The following is a 21,380-nucleotide window of genomic DNA, read 5'->3' as shown; positions in this document are numbered from 1 at the left end:
GGTAACTTAAACTCTAATTTGCTTTCCTGGCATCATGTATAGAAATCATAGTTTTACTTTACTAGGCACGTTTTGTCTATTTATTCACTGAAATCTTTGATATCTCCCTGTATCCACATTAGAAATTTGAAAAAAAGATAGCTAAAATATTTAAACAGGAAAGTACCAGAAGTTTTGATAGAAACCTTATATGATCAGCTAATTTGAGACAAAAACATGCTAATGTTGTACCATGTTCACTTCAATTAGTCTCTTCATACAAAAAACCTAGATTGTGGGACAAAACAGAATACTTTACTACTTTAACGTCACCCAATAGTGGAACAAATTTCATTGAAATTACTACAGCTGCTGTACAAAGATCCATTCAGTAAATTATGCTTTAAAAAATGCATTGAGAGACTTGGGCTAATTTTATTAGAGAGTTTAATTCAGATTCTCTGTCTAGTAGTTGGGCAACTGTGAAAGAACTATTTATTAATTTAAAGCTTATACTGCTGATTGATGCATGCTAATACATTTTAGATTTAATAATCACATCTTCCTTAATTGAATTGTATTTTCTCAGACAGAGCATATAATTAAATTAAGTCTTTTCTAATCCTTCTCATGCCAGATTATTCTATGGTACATTGGGGAAGAATAGTCAAAAGTATGAATTTAGTTAATTTAAGCCTATCGAAAAAATTTGTAGTCATGTGGAAGTTTGATATATCAATCATTTCCCAAAATAAAGAGATTTATTCTTCCATACAAATGTTCTGCAATAATTACAAAGTGTATAGAGGCAACAAGACTTAAAATACAACTAGGAAGGAACCAGTTTTTTAATACAGCAAATTTCTACAGCAGACCGTGAAATCCTTGTACCACATTACCAGCAAGTCACTTTAGACAATTGCTCTCAAATGCTGTTATGGAGAATGAAGATATAAGAGGGAAGACACAGAAAACAAAGCCAAGATGTGCCTAAGAAATCAAAGAAGAGAGGAATGAGAAAATGCTTTACTGGACACAATGTGCTTGTGTATACATTGTCAGCTCTTTCTAAGATGCAGGTCCAGAGCCTAGGAAGGGTTCTCCAAGACTAAAGGGTAAAAAACCTGGTTTCAATGCAGGGGAAAAATCATTTAGAGTTGGGGATGGATTTCAAGAAGACATGCCAAGGGAAAGACAAAACAATAAAAGTATTTTTCAGGGAAGAAATTTATCTGTCAGCTGAAATTTTTATAATCTACTTTGCCCCTTCACTAAAAGAGTTGTAAGAGGAGGAGGATAGAGTTTAGGCATACAGAGGTTTACTTATTGAATGCCTTTTTCTGATTGCTGTGGACCTTTTGATAGAATAAAACTACAGCAATATAATTCATAGTGTGGTCTTCAAGCTTGGCATTTTCTTCTTTTTATGATAGATCACAGGAACTGAATAAATGGATGTGCTATCAATGTATCTTCTGTGCCCATAACACTTTAGATGATCTATTCTGCAAAGTAGTGATATGGAAATAAGCAGCATCTTTTTCTCTGATAAATGAGGTGTTGTCTCAAGTCTGAATTACTGACCTGATCTAATCTGTCCATTTGTCCAAAATTATAGAATTTATCCTTTTTAGTAAACAACACTTGTTTCTGACTAAATATGACTTGCAGCAGAATCTGATTTTTCTTCTTGATTTCCCAATACTATAATTTTGTTAAAGATAACATCATGGGGCTGTAGTGTTTTGTCTGAGGATTCTGATATGCTCTCTGGCATTTCACTTGAAGAATGATTTGCTCTTAATGTCATATTCAACCTGGTATTAGCAAAGGTCTTACAAAGATTTGTTTCCTTGACTACCCCATGTTACAGGCTTGAAAGGTAATTCCATAGCAGTAAAAGGGAAAAAAACTTTGACACTGGTGTATAATTAATAACGTATCACAGAAAGAAATCTGTTTAGCAAAGTGCTGTCAGGGTTCTGCTTGTGAAGTAAAAGCATGCTTTTCTTTCTGTGCAAGTGATTTGTAAAAGAAATGCAGGATGATTACTTTTCTTCCTGGTACAACAAGTACTAGTGTTGATCTTTAATGTTTCTTTATGGGGGCAAGCCTGCCTCGACTGAGCAGGGTGTGTCACTTCACACAGCTCCTCAGCGCTGACAACTGCAGGAGTTTTGCTCCTAATTTGAAATAATGCCAAACTACATGGCATACACTTTGTAAAAGGACATTGCAATAAAATCCGTTTACACCTGCACCTCCTGCTAAAGGTCTTTTTGTCACAGTGTCATCTTGAAATACTCCTGAGGTTTTCAGTTCAGTGCATGTCCCGTGTCTAACATGAGCTCAGGATAAAGGCACTTGTCACTTCTTATTCAGCTTTTTTGGAATGGAAATCCAAGCAGCGAATTTAAATAATAAACAGGGATCCTTTACCTAAATTCAATGAATGCAAACAAACCTGGCCCTAGGCTGGGGAAGGGTCCTGCCATTTCTGGCCTGGGTTCTGCTTAGATGTGCTCTTTGATATAAAATATGGATGAACAGGGTATCACTACACAGGCTGATTGCTCCTCTAAGCAGGAATTAGCTGGCTTCTCATCTTTTTCAAGTGTTCAGGACTTTGCTCCAGGCACTAGATATCTTTTGTGGCAAGAAGTTTTTTCCCAGTTTAGAACTGTTTTATTTTGCTGACTTAGGGCCAGTTCTTTGGGAAACCAGCAGTGCTGAGGATCTGTTGTTTATAAAGGAACGTAATCAGTTCATTATCTAACCCCACTGACAGCAGGACAAACTTGTTGGAAGCCAGAGGGTAGTTTTACTTGCCATCAACTTCCTTGGTCTCCTACGGCATTGCAATTATGCTTGAAAAAGGTGTCTTTCCTATCAGCTCATTAGAAGCCTTTCTAAGATAGCTAGTCAGCTTCACAGCCTGTGCTCTTTCTTCTGGCACTATAGATGAAGTTGAAAAAATGTGCTTATAGTCTTTCCTTGTACCTATCATCTCCCACATTTCACATCAGTGGTATGCCTTGCCAGGGTAGAGTCCTTCCTGATATGAAAATGCTAAATAAATTATAGCTGGAGGGAATAGATATGGTGTTGACTGATGCTAATTCCCTGAAGTCAATGTAATAGTGTCTTCTGAGGCTGTGTTAGTGACAGGAGGTTGAAAGAATAAATGTTTCTTTCTGGAGGAAAAAAGAAACAGAATGAAGTACAGGATTAAATATTACACCTCTAGTGAGCAAAGAGGATTCTGCTGGAGGTACATGCCACTTGTGATAATAAAGAAAAGGTCTTACAATGTTGATCATCCTTCATACCTTTAGTACTGTTCTGTGAGCACAAAGTATGCAGCCAGAAAATGTACTAATTCATCTTTCTCCATCCCTCTCTTGATTTTCAATTCACAAAAGTCATTGTCTTATCTCAATTAATTCTGTATTCTCTCCTGTACTGAATAAATGAAATGGTTTTGGATTCTGCAGACGCAATACTATTTCCAAAAAGTACTTTTCTTTATTTAGGAAAAAACTAATAGATTATGAAACAGATGATCCATAATGACCTGTACTAAATACTCTAAGTACTGTATACTGAGTACCAGTACTCTGCTTGTATCTTTCTTTTTCTCTTTCTTTCTTTCTTTCTTTCTTTCTTTCTTTCTTTCTTTCTTTCTTTCTTTCTTTCTTTCTTTCTTTCTTTCTTTCTTTCTTTTTCTTTTGAGATGTGAAATGCCTGCTACAGAACACCTTTTCAGGCTTATTCTTGTTCTTGCTTTCTCTGTCATTGTGGTGAACTGGGAGATAATCACAAAGGACCGAGGCACTTACAAGAAATACACAGGTCAAAAATACCCACATCCCACACATATTTCTGGTTTTTTCAGCTATTTTGAAAGCAACGGCTTTTTCTGTTCTCGGCTGTTCAATATGGTGTCCCTAGGGATTTTGCTAAGAGACAGAGACCAAACCATGGAGATCAGGATGAAGAAAATGATTGAAAACCTCAGGTATCAGAAATGCATATCAGTGGCCAAGAGATAAGACGTATTAAGAAGGAGTTTTGTCATCATGCAACAGAGACAGTGCTGGAAGTGAGAAGGGTTCATTGTCACTTTACACCTTCCTTAGGCTTCTCATACCTGTGGAAGATGTCCTACCGAGAGGGAGAGACAGAGCAGAACAGTCTCATGCCTTTTGGAAAAATGGAAAGTAGTTTCCAGAACAGTCTCTCATGAGAGCAATTCATGTAGAGCAATCAGGGAGTGGCTGGGCTGCCTTAGGTGTCTCTTGGGAAGAGGACTGGGCAACCATCACCAATCACATAACAATGGGGCAACAATGGGAAGTGAATCTCTGTTCAGAGAGAGTGAAAGGACTGAGAATGTCTGAAAGCCTGTGTGCTCATGCTCATGTTCCCAAATTATCCAGGGGAATTCATTTATTTGACTGCAAAACTCATGAACCTACTCAGTCTGAGCTTGTGTAGTTGCTGCAGGTGTTAGTGTGTGTAGGTCCTATTGTTTACTTGGCAATATTTTTAACCTGGAATATGATTGTGAAGAGTTAGGGAGAAATGGACATCTTTAGCACAAAGTGCCTGTAAGCATAAAACCATCCAGCCTTAAGTCCTCCTAGAAATGCATTTTTCAACTGCTATTTTTATAAATTACTTGTTTCTGTGGCATTTACGGTCATTTCCTTCCTTAGAAATGTTATTTTACAGTTGTTTAGTCCACAAAGCACAAACCTTCTCTGGCTTCTGCCTTAACTAACCAACCAGTATAAATTTCTCTTGAAATTCACAGCTGTCTTCACTGAATGTGAGTAAATGAGCCTGTCAGGTTGAGCTGACTCCAAACTTTCTTGTCTTTGGGATGCAAATCCTTTTAAGTATATTTAGGTCATCTCTATTTGATTTTCATGGGACATGGGGGAGGAGAAGAAACTTCTTCTTCCATAAAGGAAAGAAAATGAAAAAGATGGGCTTTAAATCACTCTGTTCAAAGTCACTATCAAAGTCATCATGTTCCATTCAAAAACCTGAGGATGCTGGGCTTCTGTTTTCCTTGTGTTTGTGTGCGAAAAAGGATTTCTCTCCATTGTTTTAATCTTTCACCTATGATTTAAACCATATTGGGGTTGTGACTGGTAGGTCTCATAGGAGACTCAGGTGCAATCTAGTCACTGGTTCAAATTGCAAAGCCAAACTGCTGGTACTTAGATGTTTTTAATGTCTGACTGAAATTGTTCATCAAATTCCTCACTACTTTCCATATTCTTTACCTTCCTGGCCTGGATACCCAGCAATCTGCTTCTTTTAAAATAACATTTCCCTGACACAAGGTCTCGGAGCACCACTTAAAATTGCCCAGCTCATATTTAATTCCTATTTGGATTTCCCCAGCTGGAGATACTTAAGTATATATTATGACCAGCAAACTGGAAAACCCCAGATATTCAAGAGCTGGATAAATAACTCTTAATAACATAGAATATAAAGTATTTGCTGTACCTCTTAGTCCTCCTCCAGCTCATAGGCAGAGGCAGAAACAGGATAAAAATCAGTGCAGTGCTCAGAAAGTGCAGCATTTCAGACATGATCATCCTTAACACAAACCCCTCTTTACTGCTGGTTTATATAATAATTTCTTCCAACTTTATGGCAGAGTCGCACTCCCAGTCTGCCTTAATGTGAATGAAAAATCAGGCTGTGATGTGTAATATTGCAAAAGATCTATGGTAAAATTTAGCTGTAAACTTTGTACATTTTTATTGAAAAAATGTGAGAGTTTTCATCTTGACAGATGATAAAATGTATAATGCACTTTGTGCAGAGGGCCGGTGCTGGCTTTGCAGAGGTGGGAACCAGAGCTGATACCATCCAGCAGTCTGTTCAAACTGTGTAAAAATGACATATTTTGGGGTGTTTCTGGATAATAAGGTCTCCTGAGCTCTTTGCAGCTGGATTTCTGTGATCATGTTTTCAAGAACATTCAAAATGCAGATGGGGGAGGAGAAATGGGTGTAATTTTCATTAGCAGTTGGTTTTATTAAGCAGCTATTATTAGGCTTCAGTTCTTCCCAAAAGAGGATACTATTAAAAATCTGGTTTAAGGCATTAGAGGTAAATCTACAGAACTAACTGCAGCCAAAAGCCTTAAAACTTCAAGAGCTTTTTAAAATATGTTGCTTAATTCCAGACAGGATCATATGGAGAATACAACTGGATTGAGATCATATAAAGGATTTCTTACCATGTGGTTGGGGTGACTTGCATAATCTACTTGTAATTGCTGTTTGTGAGCAGCAGGACCATGGCAGAGCATGCTCCAGAAAATCAAACAAATGTAAAGGTAAGTGAAGATAACTGATGACAACTGGAACTAAATATTATAAAAAGTTGTTTGATTAAACAGTGCTTTGATGGAATTGCAGTGCAAAATGTGAGGACTCTGCCTAGTCTTTTCACACATCTTAATGGAGAAAAGAGTTATAAAGATTAATTATTTAGGAAGACAGCCTGTATATTCCACTTCTTAACCAGTGCTTACAAAACCAAAGAAATCTTCTCCAGCTGAAGACACTTACTGTGGTAAGAACAATAGTTTTATGAGGAGTGACAGCAGAACTTTAACTCTGTGCCACATTCCTCTACTGTTCCATGTGTTGTCTTGCCCAGTTTATTACAGCAAGCTCTCCCCTGATTTCAGGATTGCATTTTTTAGCTCTTAGCCAAATCAGACACCATGGTTTATATTTTATATTTATACTTCCACTTCTGATGTGACAGAGGTTTCAGCTGGATACCATTTGCTGTGATCAGAAGTGTGCTTTCAAATATTTTTAAATATTTTATAGATTATCACCCAAAAGGAAGCAGAGCCTAGAAGAAAAGTAACTGCTACATCAGCTTCTTTTCTGTGACTCCTGATGAATTAATGATTATTCTTTTACATCTCTTATACCAATAGCAGGCATGAAAGGCTTTAACATTCAGGACACCAAGAAATGTTAGAAGAGGGAGCCACAATGAACTCCTAGATAAGTTGTGATGAGAAGGACCAGTCACTGGGAGAGGGGGAACTGTGGGTCACCTGTTAGGGCAGGGAGTAACTCATCTCCTGGGAGCATCCCATGTTGTCTACAAGGGGAGCAAGGGACCACTGCCTGGGTGTCTTTCTTCTCCTACTTGTTGAATTTGAGCCCACTAAATAGTCAAAACCTGTGTGAGTGTATATATACATGTGTGTGTACAAAGGGATGGGGTAGGGGAGAGAAGGAGGAAGTAAACACATGGTTTATATATTTGGATTTGTATAAGGGTAGAGAAATCAGAAGTGCTTGATTTTAGAATGACAAACTAAACAAAACAAAACAGTACACACAGCTGTTCCTCCTAAGCAGGAAAGGGAGAGAAAGGTATCCAAGAGCCCACCATAGCTGTTGAATAACCAGACCAGCTGTTGTTCAATTCAACTGTCTCTGAAGTATTGAGGGCTTTTGGAGCACCCTGAAAATCAAAAGGTTTGACTTATCTAAATCAGATATGGTACTTTCTTCTTCATCTTTTTCCTTTTAATAGAGTTTCTAGTTCACATTTGTTTTGTGTCTTCAGTTTCAATATTTCAGAAAGCGAAGCAGTCTGGAGTTAAGTGGTGTGCAGAGCCTGACTGATCTTCTCCAAGCCTCTAAAGCTATCTTCAGTGACTGTCATATTAGTGGGATAAAGAAAGGCACAGTGCTCCAAAGGACTGGTTTTACATCTTTCTGTGCTTTGCTCTGAAATAGTTTCTCAAGGATTTAACTGGATGCTGAAACAGCAGTTTAAAAATTCTTTGCTCTGATCTGAAATACCTGATAAAAACACATGGATTTTCTGGAGTCCTTTCTGTGTTTCTAATATTATTATTTCATTTACCAGCCCAAATGACTCTACTTTATTTATCTTTTGTGGCACATAGGTAATAAATGTTGGGCTACAGATGAAGTGATTTGGGCAAAATCCTCAAGTGGTTTGGGCAAAAAGAAAAAGCGACAAAAGAAGAGTGGGTAAAAAAAGCAATAACCCGAGGCCAAACATTATTTACGCTTTTACAGTCTTTAAACATTTATTTATGAACAAATGTCAGCTACAACCCAGCTGTAACTTTGCTCTGTTGTTAGCCAGTTGCAAAAGCTCAGTCCTCTATTCATTGTTAGCTATTGAAATAGGATTCTGAGATAAGAACCATGGCATTTTCAAAAATTTGTTTATTAGTAAAGGCTGGTGCCTGTCCTGTATGTTACTATAGTCCGTACTCTCTCAAAATCCACAATAAACCGTTCCCCCCATTTCAAGCTGCTCATCCATGCAATTGCTACCTAAGATCTTTGGAAATTCATAACTGTCATTCTTTCCTCTCTAAACATTATCTTCACATTCCTTTGTAATTGTACTCCTACCAGTGAGTACAATGTCCCAGGAGCATTAGCAACAAGCCAGGGGACCAATGGCATTGCCATTTCTTTTTGACATCTTCAAGCTATTTTGAATCAGTGGTGCTGTGTCTTGCAATGTGGAGCCCACAAAGGCTGCAGTGTTTTCCTCTCTTGGTTATTAATTGGCCCATGACAGTGACATTGACATTGTGGTGGCAGACACATGCAGATTGTAAATTAATATGCTGAGATTGATAGTTAGAAAAGAATTTCATTCAGACCATCCAAGCTCTTAAATCACTTAAAAAAAAGGCTGAGTAGAAGCATCTAAGAAACATGAGAAAACCTTGGATTACCTTATTTAAATTTGATACTTAATGAAAACATAAATATTTAAAACCCATAAAGTTATTAACTAAATTTACCAGAATTATTTTAAAGGTACAATTTACTCAGCTAGATCATCAGTCAAGGCAATCTCTATTTAAATTGATGGAGTTATGTCATTGTACACAGCTTGAGCTCTTCACATGATATCTTTTCTAAGCGTCTCTGCTTTTAGAACTTGACTTTTTTTTGTGACAGCTACATACATGTTTTTCCAATGACTTAAGAACCATAAAACCACATTTAATATATTTTTTTTTTTAAAAAGCACTTATGATAACTTACCATTCTGTAAAGCTTATCCTCCAGATCCTGATTAATTCTTTGTAAGGCTAGGTAATTGTTTTGTATCCTAAAACAAAGATGATATCATGTAACTGAATGCATTGCTTTTCATGTTGTTTTTTACCTGTATTTTCACATCAGTACAAAACCTTGGCTTGCACTACTTGAATTCTATTTGCTTATCACTCCTGTTACCAGTCAGTGGTTGCCTTTGAAATGCAATTACCATCTGCTTCCTAAGCAAACTTCTTTGTCATATTTGCTTACTATATTTAGCAGCAAATTCCAGCAGGAAGTGAAGATATGTTGGTTGTTCTGCACTTGTGTGCAGACACACATTACAGCCTAGGAACTTGCACAAGGTAATTATAGTTTTACATCAGGCTCAAGAATAGTATGTCAGAGAGGAAGCTTGAGCTGTAGGCTTAGGCAGCACAAAAATAAAAGATTTATTGTGAAATTGCAGCAGAATCCTGATGACTGTAGCAACATGTGGGCATCAACATGTGACTTAGAAGAGAATATTTCTTCTTTCAACAGGAGTTCAAGGAGTTGCTTATTTTTTCAGGAAGTATATTTAGATACCTTAGCTGGGAAAAGATGGGTATTTATTTTTATCAGCACTTAGGGACTGAATGAACTCTCAAAATGAGGCTTCCCTGCTTATTCCAGAGCAACACACCAAAGAAAAGTTTCAGCCTGCACATCTTTAGGTTACTTAGATGGTAACCTTGGTATGGTAGTGAACAAGCCTGTGGGAAAAGATTTTCCCACAGGCTGTGGGAAAAACATTGGCATTTTGGTAGTAGCTTTCTCTTCACAGAACCTAAGGAGGATAGCTCCTTGTTCATTAGTACCCATCACCTCAGCAAGATGTATAACAAATGTAAAGCAAATATTAGAAGCTCAGGGTTGAAAATTTTGTCTGAACAAATCTATATGTCTGTACTGATCAATAGGTCAAAGTATTTTCAGCAGTGAGGAGATTTTACGTAATGTGCAAGTGTTTTCACTGTAAGAGTGAACTCAGATGTAATAGACATTTATACAGCAGAACGCACTTCCTTTCAGAAGTCTGGATCCGGGTGTAGTTTCTGTGGTTATCAGGATGGGACTGGGATTAAAGAAGTCTCTTTGGTTTGTCATTTGGTTAGGAGTGGCTGTTGAAATTGGAATGAAGGTCTGTTTTCCAAACATGCCATAGCTTCGAATCAAAGGGTCTAGCCCATCCCTTCCTGGCAACGTGATGCTTCTCCCAGATTCTGTTGCCATGGAGATTTTCTTTCCAGTTAAATGATCAGAATTCTCCATCCAGGGCAGGCCAGTGGCTTGCAGTGCCCCTCTTGAGGGATGCAGAGCTCTGGCTGGGCCTCCCAGCAGTGAAATAACATCTGCTGCACGGACCTGAGAGGGGATGTCTGTGCCAAGGACATCTGCTCTGTGGATATAAATAATAACATCCCCATGGGTGAACCTCCTCGGGGTACCAAGGGTCAGCCCAGAATCATCAGCCATTTCCAATATGCATTGCAAGCCTGGGGGAAGTCTCAATGTTGCCTACATTTTACAGAGCTGCTGAGCAGAGACTTCCTTCCTGTGAGGAGGGTCTGTGGTAAACAGTGTTTGCTGAGGTGGTGACCCAAATGGGCTGAAAACCTCTGAGACTTGTACTGTGAGACTTGGTCAATACTCACCAATTCTCATAGTGCCATTATGCTTGTGTCCAGGTGACTTAAAGGATTGACTCAGGTTTACAATTCTCTGCATTGTCCATGCTCCTCACAGCATTTACCACTAAGCCTCACTATAGACATTGACTTGTGCAGCTCTAGGTTTACTTGGGATTTTCCCAGCCATTTAGCTGACAACACAACGAAGACAAATCTCAGGGTACTCTGTACCCAGCTTTTTGTGGCACAGGAGAAAGCAGAGATGATCTTGATACAAGGAGGATTAAAATGGCTTTGCCTGCAGTTAGCACAAATATTTTGTTTTGCTGGTAAGGATGCATGCCATGGTGCAGGAAGAAAGGATTTTGGGAAATAAAATAGTGCCTTTTGGCTGAGCCCTAAAGTGCCCTGGCATCTTCTTTGTTGTGGTCTACATTTTTTGTCTAGTAAAGCGAAATAGAACAGATTAAACTTGCTTGGCACCCAGGAAGTTTGTGGTTCAAGTGGAGGTGGTGTAAAAACTGATTTAAACAGTTAGCACCTGCAATTCCCTAAAAATTTGCATGTGTTCAAAAGCACTTGCATAACTTCCTGAAAGTAAAGGGAAGAAGAAATTTCCTTCAGGGCTTTTCTAGGTGTCCCTGTACCACAGGCTGTTCTGCAGTGGTTACTGATGTGGACAGCTCAAGGGAGACCCTGAAGGTTCCTTGTCCGTAACTTTGAGACCATGAATAAAACCAGCAGTGATTACTGCTTGGATAGACTCACTTATGGTAACAATGGGTTTGTTCCTCAGCTTCTGTTGTCACTTTTTCTCTTGATATGAATGACTGAAAGGTTAACTATTATTAATTGTTTTTCAATGACAATACTTCCATGCCATAGATGGTGTTAGAAGGTTTTTCAAGTTTTTCACAATCTCCTTCTCTCTTTATAACTTCTTTTGCCTTTGCCCATCAAATTTTTGCCTGTTGTATGTTTAGGAGAAAGTAGCCCACAAACTCTAGTTCTCTAGCACATTCATTTTGCACTGAGAAAATGACCACCTCCCGGTACAGTCAAATCCAATCTAAAAAAAATCCACAGAAAGTAGGAAGCTGAGCTTCAAAAAGTGTTTCTATTGAGAACAGTGTGCAAAGGTAGTCAAAATAAGCACAAACACATACACACATACACAAGCACATACACATGCACATATAGGCATAAACCCCAAATTGGAAATTCACTGTGCCAAAAGAAGTGTCAGCAAATGTAGGTGGCAAGGAGAGAAATGGACCCAGAAGTACATGGAAGAAAGTGTTAAAGGGATAAAAGAGGAACAGAGTCAGATCAGTCTTCGGGCAAAACTGTAAGATAAAAGGAAGGGGAAATAAAGAGCAGGGAAAGTTCAAATTTGAAATGATCGGGTGACCAAATGGTAACTTAACCTTGTTTGCAGAAAAAAATACACCCAGATAGCCTGAACATTGTGAAGTATGAAATATTTTAACCTTGTAAATCTGGCTTCTTTGAAAAGAAAATGAAGGGTAGGCTTCACTATCCTGCAAAACTGCTATAAGGATAAAGTCATGTGGCTTGATAACCTATTATCATTTGTGGATGTATTTTTGTGTTGTTTATGTCATTAGGAGATGCTCGTGTAACTTCAGGTGCACATACATGCATCCATTAAACAAATATTTCGATTCTTGAACAAATTGGGGCCTAATTAAAAATATTCTGACCATATTGAATGTATCAGGTGTCTGTGCTCCAACACACCAGACAACACACTCCTCCCTAAGACTGCAGATCACTGAAGAGGAAGTCTGCAAAAGCCTCTATTTCTCTGCTTCCACTCAATCTCAAGCCCTCTTAAGGCCATGAAATAAATCTAAAGTAAAACTTAGTCTTGGGCTGACTTTCTTTAAAGAAGAGAATTTCTCCTAGAGTGCAGTTAGCTTTGAAAAGTGACTCTTGAAAGAGTAACTTCTTCAAAAAACTTTTCTCTCTCTGTTATCACAAGTTATACCAACATCCTTATGAAAACAATAGTTTTTCCTCCCGGACTCCTGTTCAGAACACCCCTTCAGTCTGTGAAATGCCTTGCTTTTGGTGAAACAATTATCTGTGTGGGCTAATCTCAGTGCTAAATATAGCCTTGTATGGGTTTACTTCTCATGTCTTAAAATAACTTTCTGTTAAAGGATAGGATGGGGACCTCGCCAAGTTGTTACCCAGGGTAGAGCCTCAAGGAAAAAACCCAGCATGAACTTTGGAGTCCAGATGTGGTTCCAAGCTTGGTTTTTGATATTTTTTTAGATTTCAACTTATAAAAGCTATGCTGACCATGTCAGATAAGGGACCACTCTGAGGTATATGAAATCCCCTATCTCTTCAGTCACTTTTCAAAGATGAACATATGCTTTACAGTCATTATTTTCAAATCTAGTCAGCACTGTTCTCCCACTGAGAAAAAAGAAAGAAGCCATCTCTAAATGTTTGTAGAGAGTTTGAAAACTTGACCCTTGAGACACAAAAATGACTTCTTCTCTTGGGTAAAAGTAGGGAGGCCTAGCAACAACACAGGCAATTCTGGGTAAATTAAGACAAAGACTTTCAGAAAGGATTAGAAAAGGTATTCATTCAGCCTCTTGGAAAAAAATTTACACTTTACAGAAACAGAAATTTAATAACAGAAATGTTCTCCAGTGTACAAGTGGGATCTTGCTACACAGGGCCTATTTATTTATGAGGGGTTGAATTTCTCTCCCTGTGCAGTGAATAAAGGAAGAGGCACATAATTGAAACTAATTATACTTTGTTTTCCTCACATTGATTTTCCTCTGTGACATGTGCTGACATGCTTTTGGATGACAGGTTTTTTTCAGACATTACCCTTCTCCAGGTTGACAAATCTAGATGTTCAACTTGCAGGATGCCTTGCTATTCTCAATAGAAACATTTTTAAAGCTCACCTCGTAAAACATTTTTGGCTTCCATTATGATATGTCTTCAGGGGAGTAATCACCTGCCTGAAACATAATTTTTAATATAAGTTTTCTTTGTAATATGGTACAATGTTCCATTAGAATATTGGAAAGTCAGTTCTGCTAATGTAATGTTCTAGTATGAGTTCTAGACTTGGCTGTGAGACCCTGGCCTGAGTTTCAAAGGGTGCTTGACTCATTAATGCCCAGTGAAATTGATAAGAGGCTTTCTACTGACTAGGAAGCCCCTCTGTTTTAACAAGAGTGGGATGGTCAGCCCCTCTGCTGCTTTATGGCAGCTGCACAAATTCATGCTTCAAGAGAAAAGAGTACCAGTGTTCCCTGTCCTGGAATGTATTGAAGCGAAACTACATCAAGAATGAAGTTACTTTCAGTGACTCTGCTCTAAGTGAAAAGATAGGAAAAATATTGTTGACAAGAAAACTATATAGAGAACCTCCAGATTGCTCTTGATAGATGTGTGTAGATTTCAAACTCACCACAACACCTGCATATTTTAGTTTCGTTTTGAGAAACATCCCCAGTTAGAGAAGCATTTAAGTTATAAGACCACACTAGAATGTTTCCTAAATTGAGATCTTACAGACTCATTCTGTTTGAAATTTGCATAAAATGGTTTGGTTGACTCTGTTTATTGGTGGTTTTTGACATTGTTTTGGTTTGGCTTTTGCCTTCTGCAAGGAATGAAAAATATTTCCTTAGGTATTGCCCTGGAATGATTTATTCTGAATTTAGTTTTGAGTCATCCAATGAATTAACCAAATAGTTCCATTAAGATATCAGTTTAGGAAAGTCTCACAAGACATGCAAATACATTCCTGCATAAGTGGATAATTCTAGTTTCAGAAGTTTTGAAAACAAATGAAAAAATGGATATTAAGAATCAATGATAAATTTTAGGCTAAGTCCACAGACCATTTTCATCAGTGCCATTAATGTCAGGACTGCTTGCTTAACGTAATCTATCATTAGCACTACCTAGGTCCCTGATTTGCAACAGCAAGGTACCACAGCTACAACAGTTTTAAATAATAGCTTTTCACCATCATCCCATTCTGCTTGAGGCTAAAAAGGAAATTATTTGCTATACTATAATGCAAAATGCCTTAATATTATTTGAATTGAACATAGTCTCAGCTTTGAGTGATGGAGACCCAAATTCTATTCTCTTGTATGAATGCAAAGAAGTCTAAACAAAGAAAATGAGCAAAGTCATTTAAAAAAGATTTATCTGTATATCTAGAGTATAAATAATATATATATATGTAGTGTGTTTTTAACCTTTGTATGTGTAATGCCATGCGACACTACCCCACATGTGTGTTTATACATAAATAATGCCATATATGCACATATATAGGTGTATTTCTATTAACATATTTGCTTTTGGTACAGAGACATTTTACATATCACAGATAAATAACTGCATGTGGCATGTAATATATACTCAGGTAAATGAAATCTATATATTAAATATGAAACACGATGTGTAATCAATAAATAATAAATTACACGTTTGTGACTATATTTGTTTTTACTTAACATATGTCTTTAATACAGCCACTTTTAAAATTCTAATAACTCTGTTTATTTCAAAAAGTTCATTACTAACCTTCTCAGTTTTTCAGTTACTTTTTCAAGTTCTTCCTGAGCACGTCTCAATTCTATTTCAAGATACTGACGTGTAGAATCAAACTCCGTTTCAAGCATTTCCAGCTTATGGGTAGTGTACGATAGGCGCTTTCGTAATTCCCCCTTCTGTTCTTGCAAAGTACTAGAAAAACAAAGACCACAGCTGTAGAATTTAGCTGCTCCCAAAAAGCTTTTCATGATCCACTCTTTGACTAGTTCCCTAGAGTATAGCTTGGCCTCAAGCCAGAAAAGTGTGCTTAATAATCTGTTTACTGCACTTTGAAAATCTTCTGATTCAGACAGCTGACTATCTTCCATCTGTCCTTTCTGGTGCATTTATTGCTACTATCTCATTATCCAGAATGGAATATGTTGTGAAAGAATCTTCATTAAAATACAAAACACGCTCTAGTGTTTGGTTTCACATAGGACTTCCATTTAGATTTATCTTACCATACTATGACTGAAGTAGCAGGTCTCTATAGAGCAGCAACTCTAAATAAACTACCAAAAATATTTCCTTACCTAAAATCCAAATTAAAATTCTGTGGAGGAAGAAACTTTTGTCTTGTTTGATTCCATTTCCACCCCAATCACTGCCACAGAGATGCTAGAGATCTTATTGTTCAGCATCTCGTTTGGAGAATGGTAATCAATTAATAATATCACAACTGTAAGGTTGTAGATCTTTCCCTTTTTCCCCCACTTATTTGGGAGCCAAGACTTTCCAGACCCAAGTGTAACCCCTAATTTTTCACAGTTTTTTTCACTAAAGAACTTATTGTAAAGCATCTTCACTTATGGTCGTAAACAAAACAAAGCAGGAGACTCAGGTGACCCACTCTGCATGCGCCTCAATTCTTATCTGCACAATGGAGACTTTTGTATCCTTGTCTATTTAGTTTGTAAGCTTCTCAGTCTTCTCACATTTTTGCCAGTTGAACAGCAGGATGGGATTCCTGCCAGAGCTGGATCTCTGGAGATGAATGTAACTTGGTTCAGATACAGCAACCTCAGTATGGAGCTGATCACTTGGCTCCAGGTGGGACCCCTGAGGCACTATGGAACTGGGATCTGCCATCACCTAGACACAAAGTGCTACCACAGGATGCATTGTGAATTGTTTTGGTTTTTTTTAATCCTATGGTAAAAATAGTTCTTCATAAATGAATGGCAGATCTTGATTCCCTTTGATGTCAAGTGAGTACCGCCATCAGCTGCAGTAGAATAATATTTTGGATCTTTAATTAGACAAGAGAGGTGGGAACAACATGTCGATCTTCAAGGAACACTTATCTGAGCTGTCTACAGCGTGACTGGCTTCTCCTCTTCAAGCTATGGTAGGAGCTCAGTAAGTTAATGCAAAAGCCTTACAATTGCTGCTTGCTTGATCCATGCAGCTTTGAGCTAGGAAACAGCCTAAGGTTTTGTCAACAGTGCTCTATTTCAATTGCATGTATTGCGTGGTTACAGCTATACTTAGATTACCACTTGTAGTTATATTCTCTTAAAATAATATATTCTAATTCAGATATTTAATGCAGCTCCACTTAATATAACCATTTAATTTTTATATTTCACTTTGTGAATTAAACTCTGAAGTTATCTAGGGAACTGAGAACCCATGCTGCTCATTTCTACATGTCCTCATTGATGATGTTACCACATCATACCGCCTTTCACTTGCTCTGCTTCTGGCCTGTTCTTGCTACTCATCTGCTTATCTTGGGAAAGAAGAGTGGTCAGTTTTCCTTCCTGTAGCATGGCAACTTGGATTTTCTTCTGTGAAGTGGCAGTTACAGTGTCAAAATTGTTTAGAGTGAAAAGAGATATGATCTCAAGTTTTCTGCTGCTCTAAAAATCTAATCACTAGGATTTGCACAAAAAGTAGACAGTAGGTCCTCCAGCTATGATTTTGAATAAAAATGCCCAGGCTGAGGCTGCTGGGCAAGTGCAGTTAATGCAAGTTAAGCCAGATCAAGGAAGGCTAGAGCATCCTGCTTCACTGGGAAGTTTTGGACACAGGGAGCATAACCTTTGGGAGGAAGAGGAGCTATTGGGGTACAAATATAATGGTAATGCCAGGAGTGTTTAAGTTAATAACAGCTGGAGACTGCTTAATAAAAGAAGAAAACGGGGAAAGTTAATCACCTCCAATAACTTTGTTTTCTGCTTCCTCATGTAGGTACTTCTTGCTTTGGGTCTCAGTTGTGAGAAGAATAAGCAGGAGCAAAACTCCTGACTCCTCAAATGAAGTTGCTTCTGCATAGACCTGTGTGCCTAGACATGTCTATGTGGGGAAACTTGGGGTTAAAAATCTGAGTTCTGTGTAAAGCTTGATCCTGAGGTGGAAGGCAGTGCTGGTCTGAGATGCCGAAATGTGTTTTTAGATTCAGATCTCGACAGTTTTGTAGGTTTTGGCAGGCTGAAGCTTGTACTAGAAGCATAAACTTCCAGCTCACTTTTTCCCTTGAAGTTCACTTTGAAGTATTTGTATTCTTGAATTCTTTGCTTTCAGAATGAGATTATTCAATCCATTAAAATAAAGACTATTCTAATGAGCTTTACTGAAAGTCTACACACATGGACTCTTCCATGTGATGTTTTGGGTAGTAAACCATAGCTGTAACTTTGTTCAAAAAAAGAAAAACTCCACTGATTAAGGCAAAACTCAGGCAGCTTCAAAGATCAAAGTTATTCCCAACCAGCAAACCATAATTCTGAAAAAGTTTTATTCATTTCCACCCAAGCTGGAAAGATGGGGTGACATTTTTAAACTCTCCCAACCCTAGGAGAACCCCTCCTCACTGTGTACTTTGATTCACCTGATACATGTTAAAACAGCTAATTGTTTTCAAGAGGACATATAATTTTTAAATAGGAAATAATCCCTGATTTATGATGGGATTATTTAAGATACAATAGTAGATGCATGACAGTGAGTCTGTACTAAAACACAAGTTATTAGATGGAAAGGCAAAACTTTTAGAAGGAAAGAAATTATGTTCTGACAAGAATATGCTGAATGGCAAAATCTTATAGTCACTTTTATGGAAGAAGAAAAAAGAAAGAGAGAGAGAAAAGACCACAGCTGGGAAAGTGTTAAATCATCTGCTTTAATATCTGTCTTGAGTCAAGCAAGTCTGGGAAGACAGCTAACTTTAAGCAATGGCACAATGAATCTTACGCTCATGAATGGCACAATTGGGAAATTTTCCCAAATCTTAGACTGCAACCATTGAAAGGGTACTGATAGCTCTAACACTGAGAGCAGATTTCCCAGGATTCCCAAGATGGCTTTTATTTCTGCGTGATTTGAGCCTTATCTAGATACATTATTGGTTGGAGGTAAACCCTGTTGTTTTCTCTTGATATTGGTTCTATATGAACAAGCATCTAAAAAGCAAAGGCAAAGCGAGTGACACAGCAGAAAGAAGAAGAGGATGCAATATATCAAATTCTGCATCTCTAATAACAGGATCAGAGCCTCAATTTTTGTTTTGTGCTAATCTAAGGTATTTAATGAGATTTTTGTTTGTTTGTTTTGTTGTTTGGGGTTTTTTTCATATCTCAAGAAACAGATGTTCTTTTTCTGAAAACCTTCCCCTAAGCATTATCTTCCCATGTCATCACATAATGACATGCTTGGATTCTCATTCCTTATGCTTTGCTGTGTTTTTTGTTCTACTAATCTGAGGCTTTCACGAGGAGGGATAAATTTTGCTCTTTATCACTGTAAATTTGATAGTGGTAATTTAACTAGAGTTGAAAAGAGGGAAAAGATAAAAAGTCAAAATATGGAGTCACAAAGTCAACCATTTAGCATGTTCCCTTTTCTACAAACCAACCAACTCCATAAATTAGCTGAACTTTTTTTCTGCTTGTCACATACCAGTTAATTAGAAAAGTTCATTGCACAGGTTTTTTTAATGCTGGTAAATCACTGTATTTTGATTCATAATTTATGTTCTATGGGTGTTGATCCTCATGGTTCTTTAGTTTTATATATATGTAAAACTAAGAAAATAAATACATGGGAAAAAGTACAGCCTGGAGAAATGAGAGGACTTATTTGCAAATAAAATTCTGATAGTGTTATGTCTTAGCAATCTGATAATGCTATGTCTTAGAAAATACAGATCCTATGGTCTTCCTAAAATTCTGACAGCTTCAAGGAGTATGGAATTACAGGGCAGGCTCAAAAATCCTGTAGATTATTCCACCTTTAGCATAAGTGGTTGTCTATTTCTTTTAATGATCTCTAATATACTGCTCCTGTGACAATCAGTGGTTTGCAAGTCATTACCCACTTTGCTTCATTAAAATATTTCTCTAACAACAAGGACAGTGAATACAATATTAAATATTTAGACTGGTGAAAGAAAACCTCTCAAGGGAAGCTACTTTAAAGGTTATTAAAAATTGGTCTTTAAACTTTCCAAAGTAGTATTTTCACTGATTAGCTCTGTTTATACGCAAAAAAAGTATAAAATAGATGAAACATGTATTTGCACAGAAATTTGTGCCCACAAACATTATCTCAGCCTGCAGCTGTTGGTCAGGGTTAATCTGTAGTGCTGGCTGGAGAAGCTCCAGGTGAACACATTCCCACTGGATTTCAGACAAAGCTGAGATGCCACAAGATAAGGGCCTATTCTGCGGAAGGTGTGCTGGAAAACAAGCAGGTTTTCATTGTACCTGTCTGATCTTCTGCCAGCTCATCTGCCTGGCAGATGGGCTTATGACAAAGGAGTGCTGGCATGCAAAGCTGGGGATGTTCAGCTGCCTGGAGGCTAGAGGATTTCTAGAGCCTTCTACCCTCAGGTGGCCAACAAAAAGGGTAGGTTCAGGCGCTCCCTGAGCCTTTACTCCATGAGAGTTGATGTCTATGGGTCTGCCCCATCAGTGGAGTATTCCAGCAACTACATATCTCCACCTCACTGGTCAAACTGCTTCAGCAGCACTTTCATGTCTGCCTGCCACCCCAGGGCTCTGGTTTTAGATGATTCTGCAATGTTGTCTAAAGCCAGAGCAAAACCATTTTTTTTGAACCAGGGAAATTCTCCCTGAAAGGACTGATTACATTCCTTCACACTGCTTCTGAAGTGAGTGGAAAAAAAATGATTAATGGTATTAGGAGGAAAATTAGCAGTGAAAGGAATGCAAAACAAAGGCAAGATAGATGCCCATGCCAAATATACTGAAAAATACCCATATCAAAGGTTCTTATATAGTGAACATTTTAATGTAGCTGTGAAATCCTAAGTACAACTAATAGCATTTTGGGGGAAAAAGCCTGTCTCAAAAGAAAGAACGTGTAAGAAGGAACTAATCTGGACTGGGGTTTGGTTCTCTGTTTTGAACCTGGCTGTATCACTCAAGAGAGTTAAGGCAAGACTGAGCTTGCCTACTGCTGGTCAGCTCTGGCTCCTGTTCTTAGTCAAGAGCAGGCACTATCAGGATGAAATTAATCTGACCTATTTTGGAAGCCTACTTTTAGATGAGTTGACGCAAATCTGGAAATACCCATTTCCGTTAATTACAAAGGGAATCTAGACAAGTATCTGAGACGTAGACAATCACATCTCATCAGATAACTCCCCCTCTTCCTGACTCAGTTCTGTGTGTATGAGATGAGGTAATAGTATTGCCTTTCTTGTTTGCTTAGATGGCGTGGGGGTCCACAAAAATGAACCACTAAATGCTTTTAAAATGTTTATCAGATCTGCTTCATGTCTGCGATGTGTCACATTCTAAAATAAAACTTCATAGGATCAGGAATTTGGGAGTGCTGAGGAAAAGTTTAAAAATATATTCTGAACAGAATTTAAAAAAAAAAAAGTTTTCTTCTTTTGCCCTGTGGGGTTTTATCTAGGGAAAGGTCAATAACAGTCAACCCTGTAGGGGTGCTTTCTGTGAAAGAGTATAAAGATCAGGAGAGGGTCTCCGGGAAAGGCCAAGGGAGAACATGTGCACCCAGTCATGGCAACCCAGCTTTAACCACTGAT

General features: G+C 37.9%; 1 protein-coding gene across 10 annotated transcripts in view; it reads right to left on the bottom strand.

The window, feature by feature from the left end:
• Positions 1-21,380, bottom strand: part of BEGAIN (brain enriched guanylate kinase associated) — a 160,459-nt gene that overhangs the window by 45,967 nt on the left and 93,112 nt on the right. For 9 of the 10 annotated variants that reach the window (XM_039553158.1, XM_039553160.1, XM_039553162.1 and 6 more), the window contains 3 exons: positions 15,353-15,514; positions 13,708-13,764; positions 9,081-9,147 (listed from right to left, as the gene is read on the bottom strand). In XM_039553158.1, coding sequence (XP_039409092.1) covers positions 9,081-9,147; positions 13,708-13,764; positions 15,353-15,514 — 286 coding nt within the window. The remainder of the gene's footprint in view (positions 1-9,080; positions 9,148-13,707; positions 13,765-15,352; positions 15,515-21,380) is intronic. The other variant, XM_019285782.3, reaches the window with a different exon arrangement.

The sequence above is a fragment of the Corvus cornix genome, chromosome 5 (genome assembly GCF_000738735.6).
Source record: "Corvus cornix cornix isolate S_Up_H32 chromosome 5, ASM73873v5, whole genome shotgun sequence".
In the NCBI taxonomy this organism is placed as follows: domain Eukaryota; kingdom Metazoa; phylum Chordata; class Aves; order Passeriformes; family Corvidae; genus Corvus; species Corvus cornix.
The sequence above is the reverse complement of the archived record's forward strand: the minus strand, read 5'-3'. Positions and strand labels throughout refer to the sequence as shown.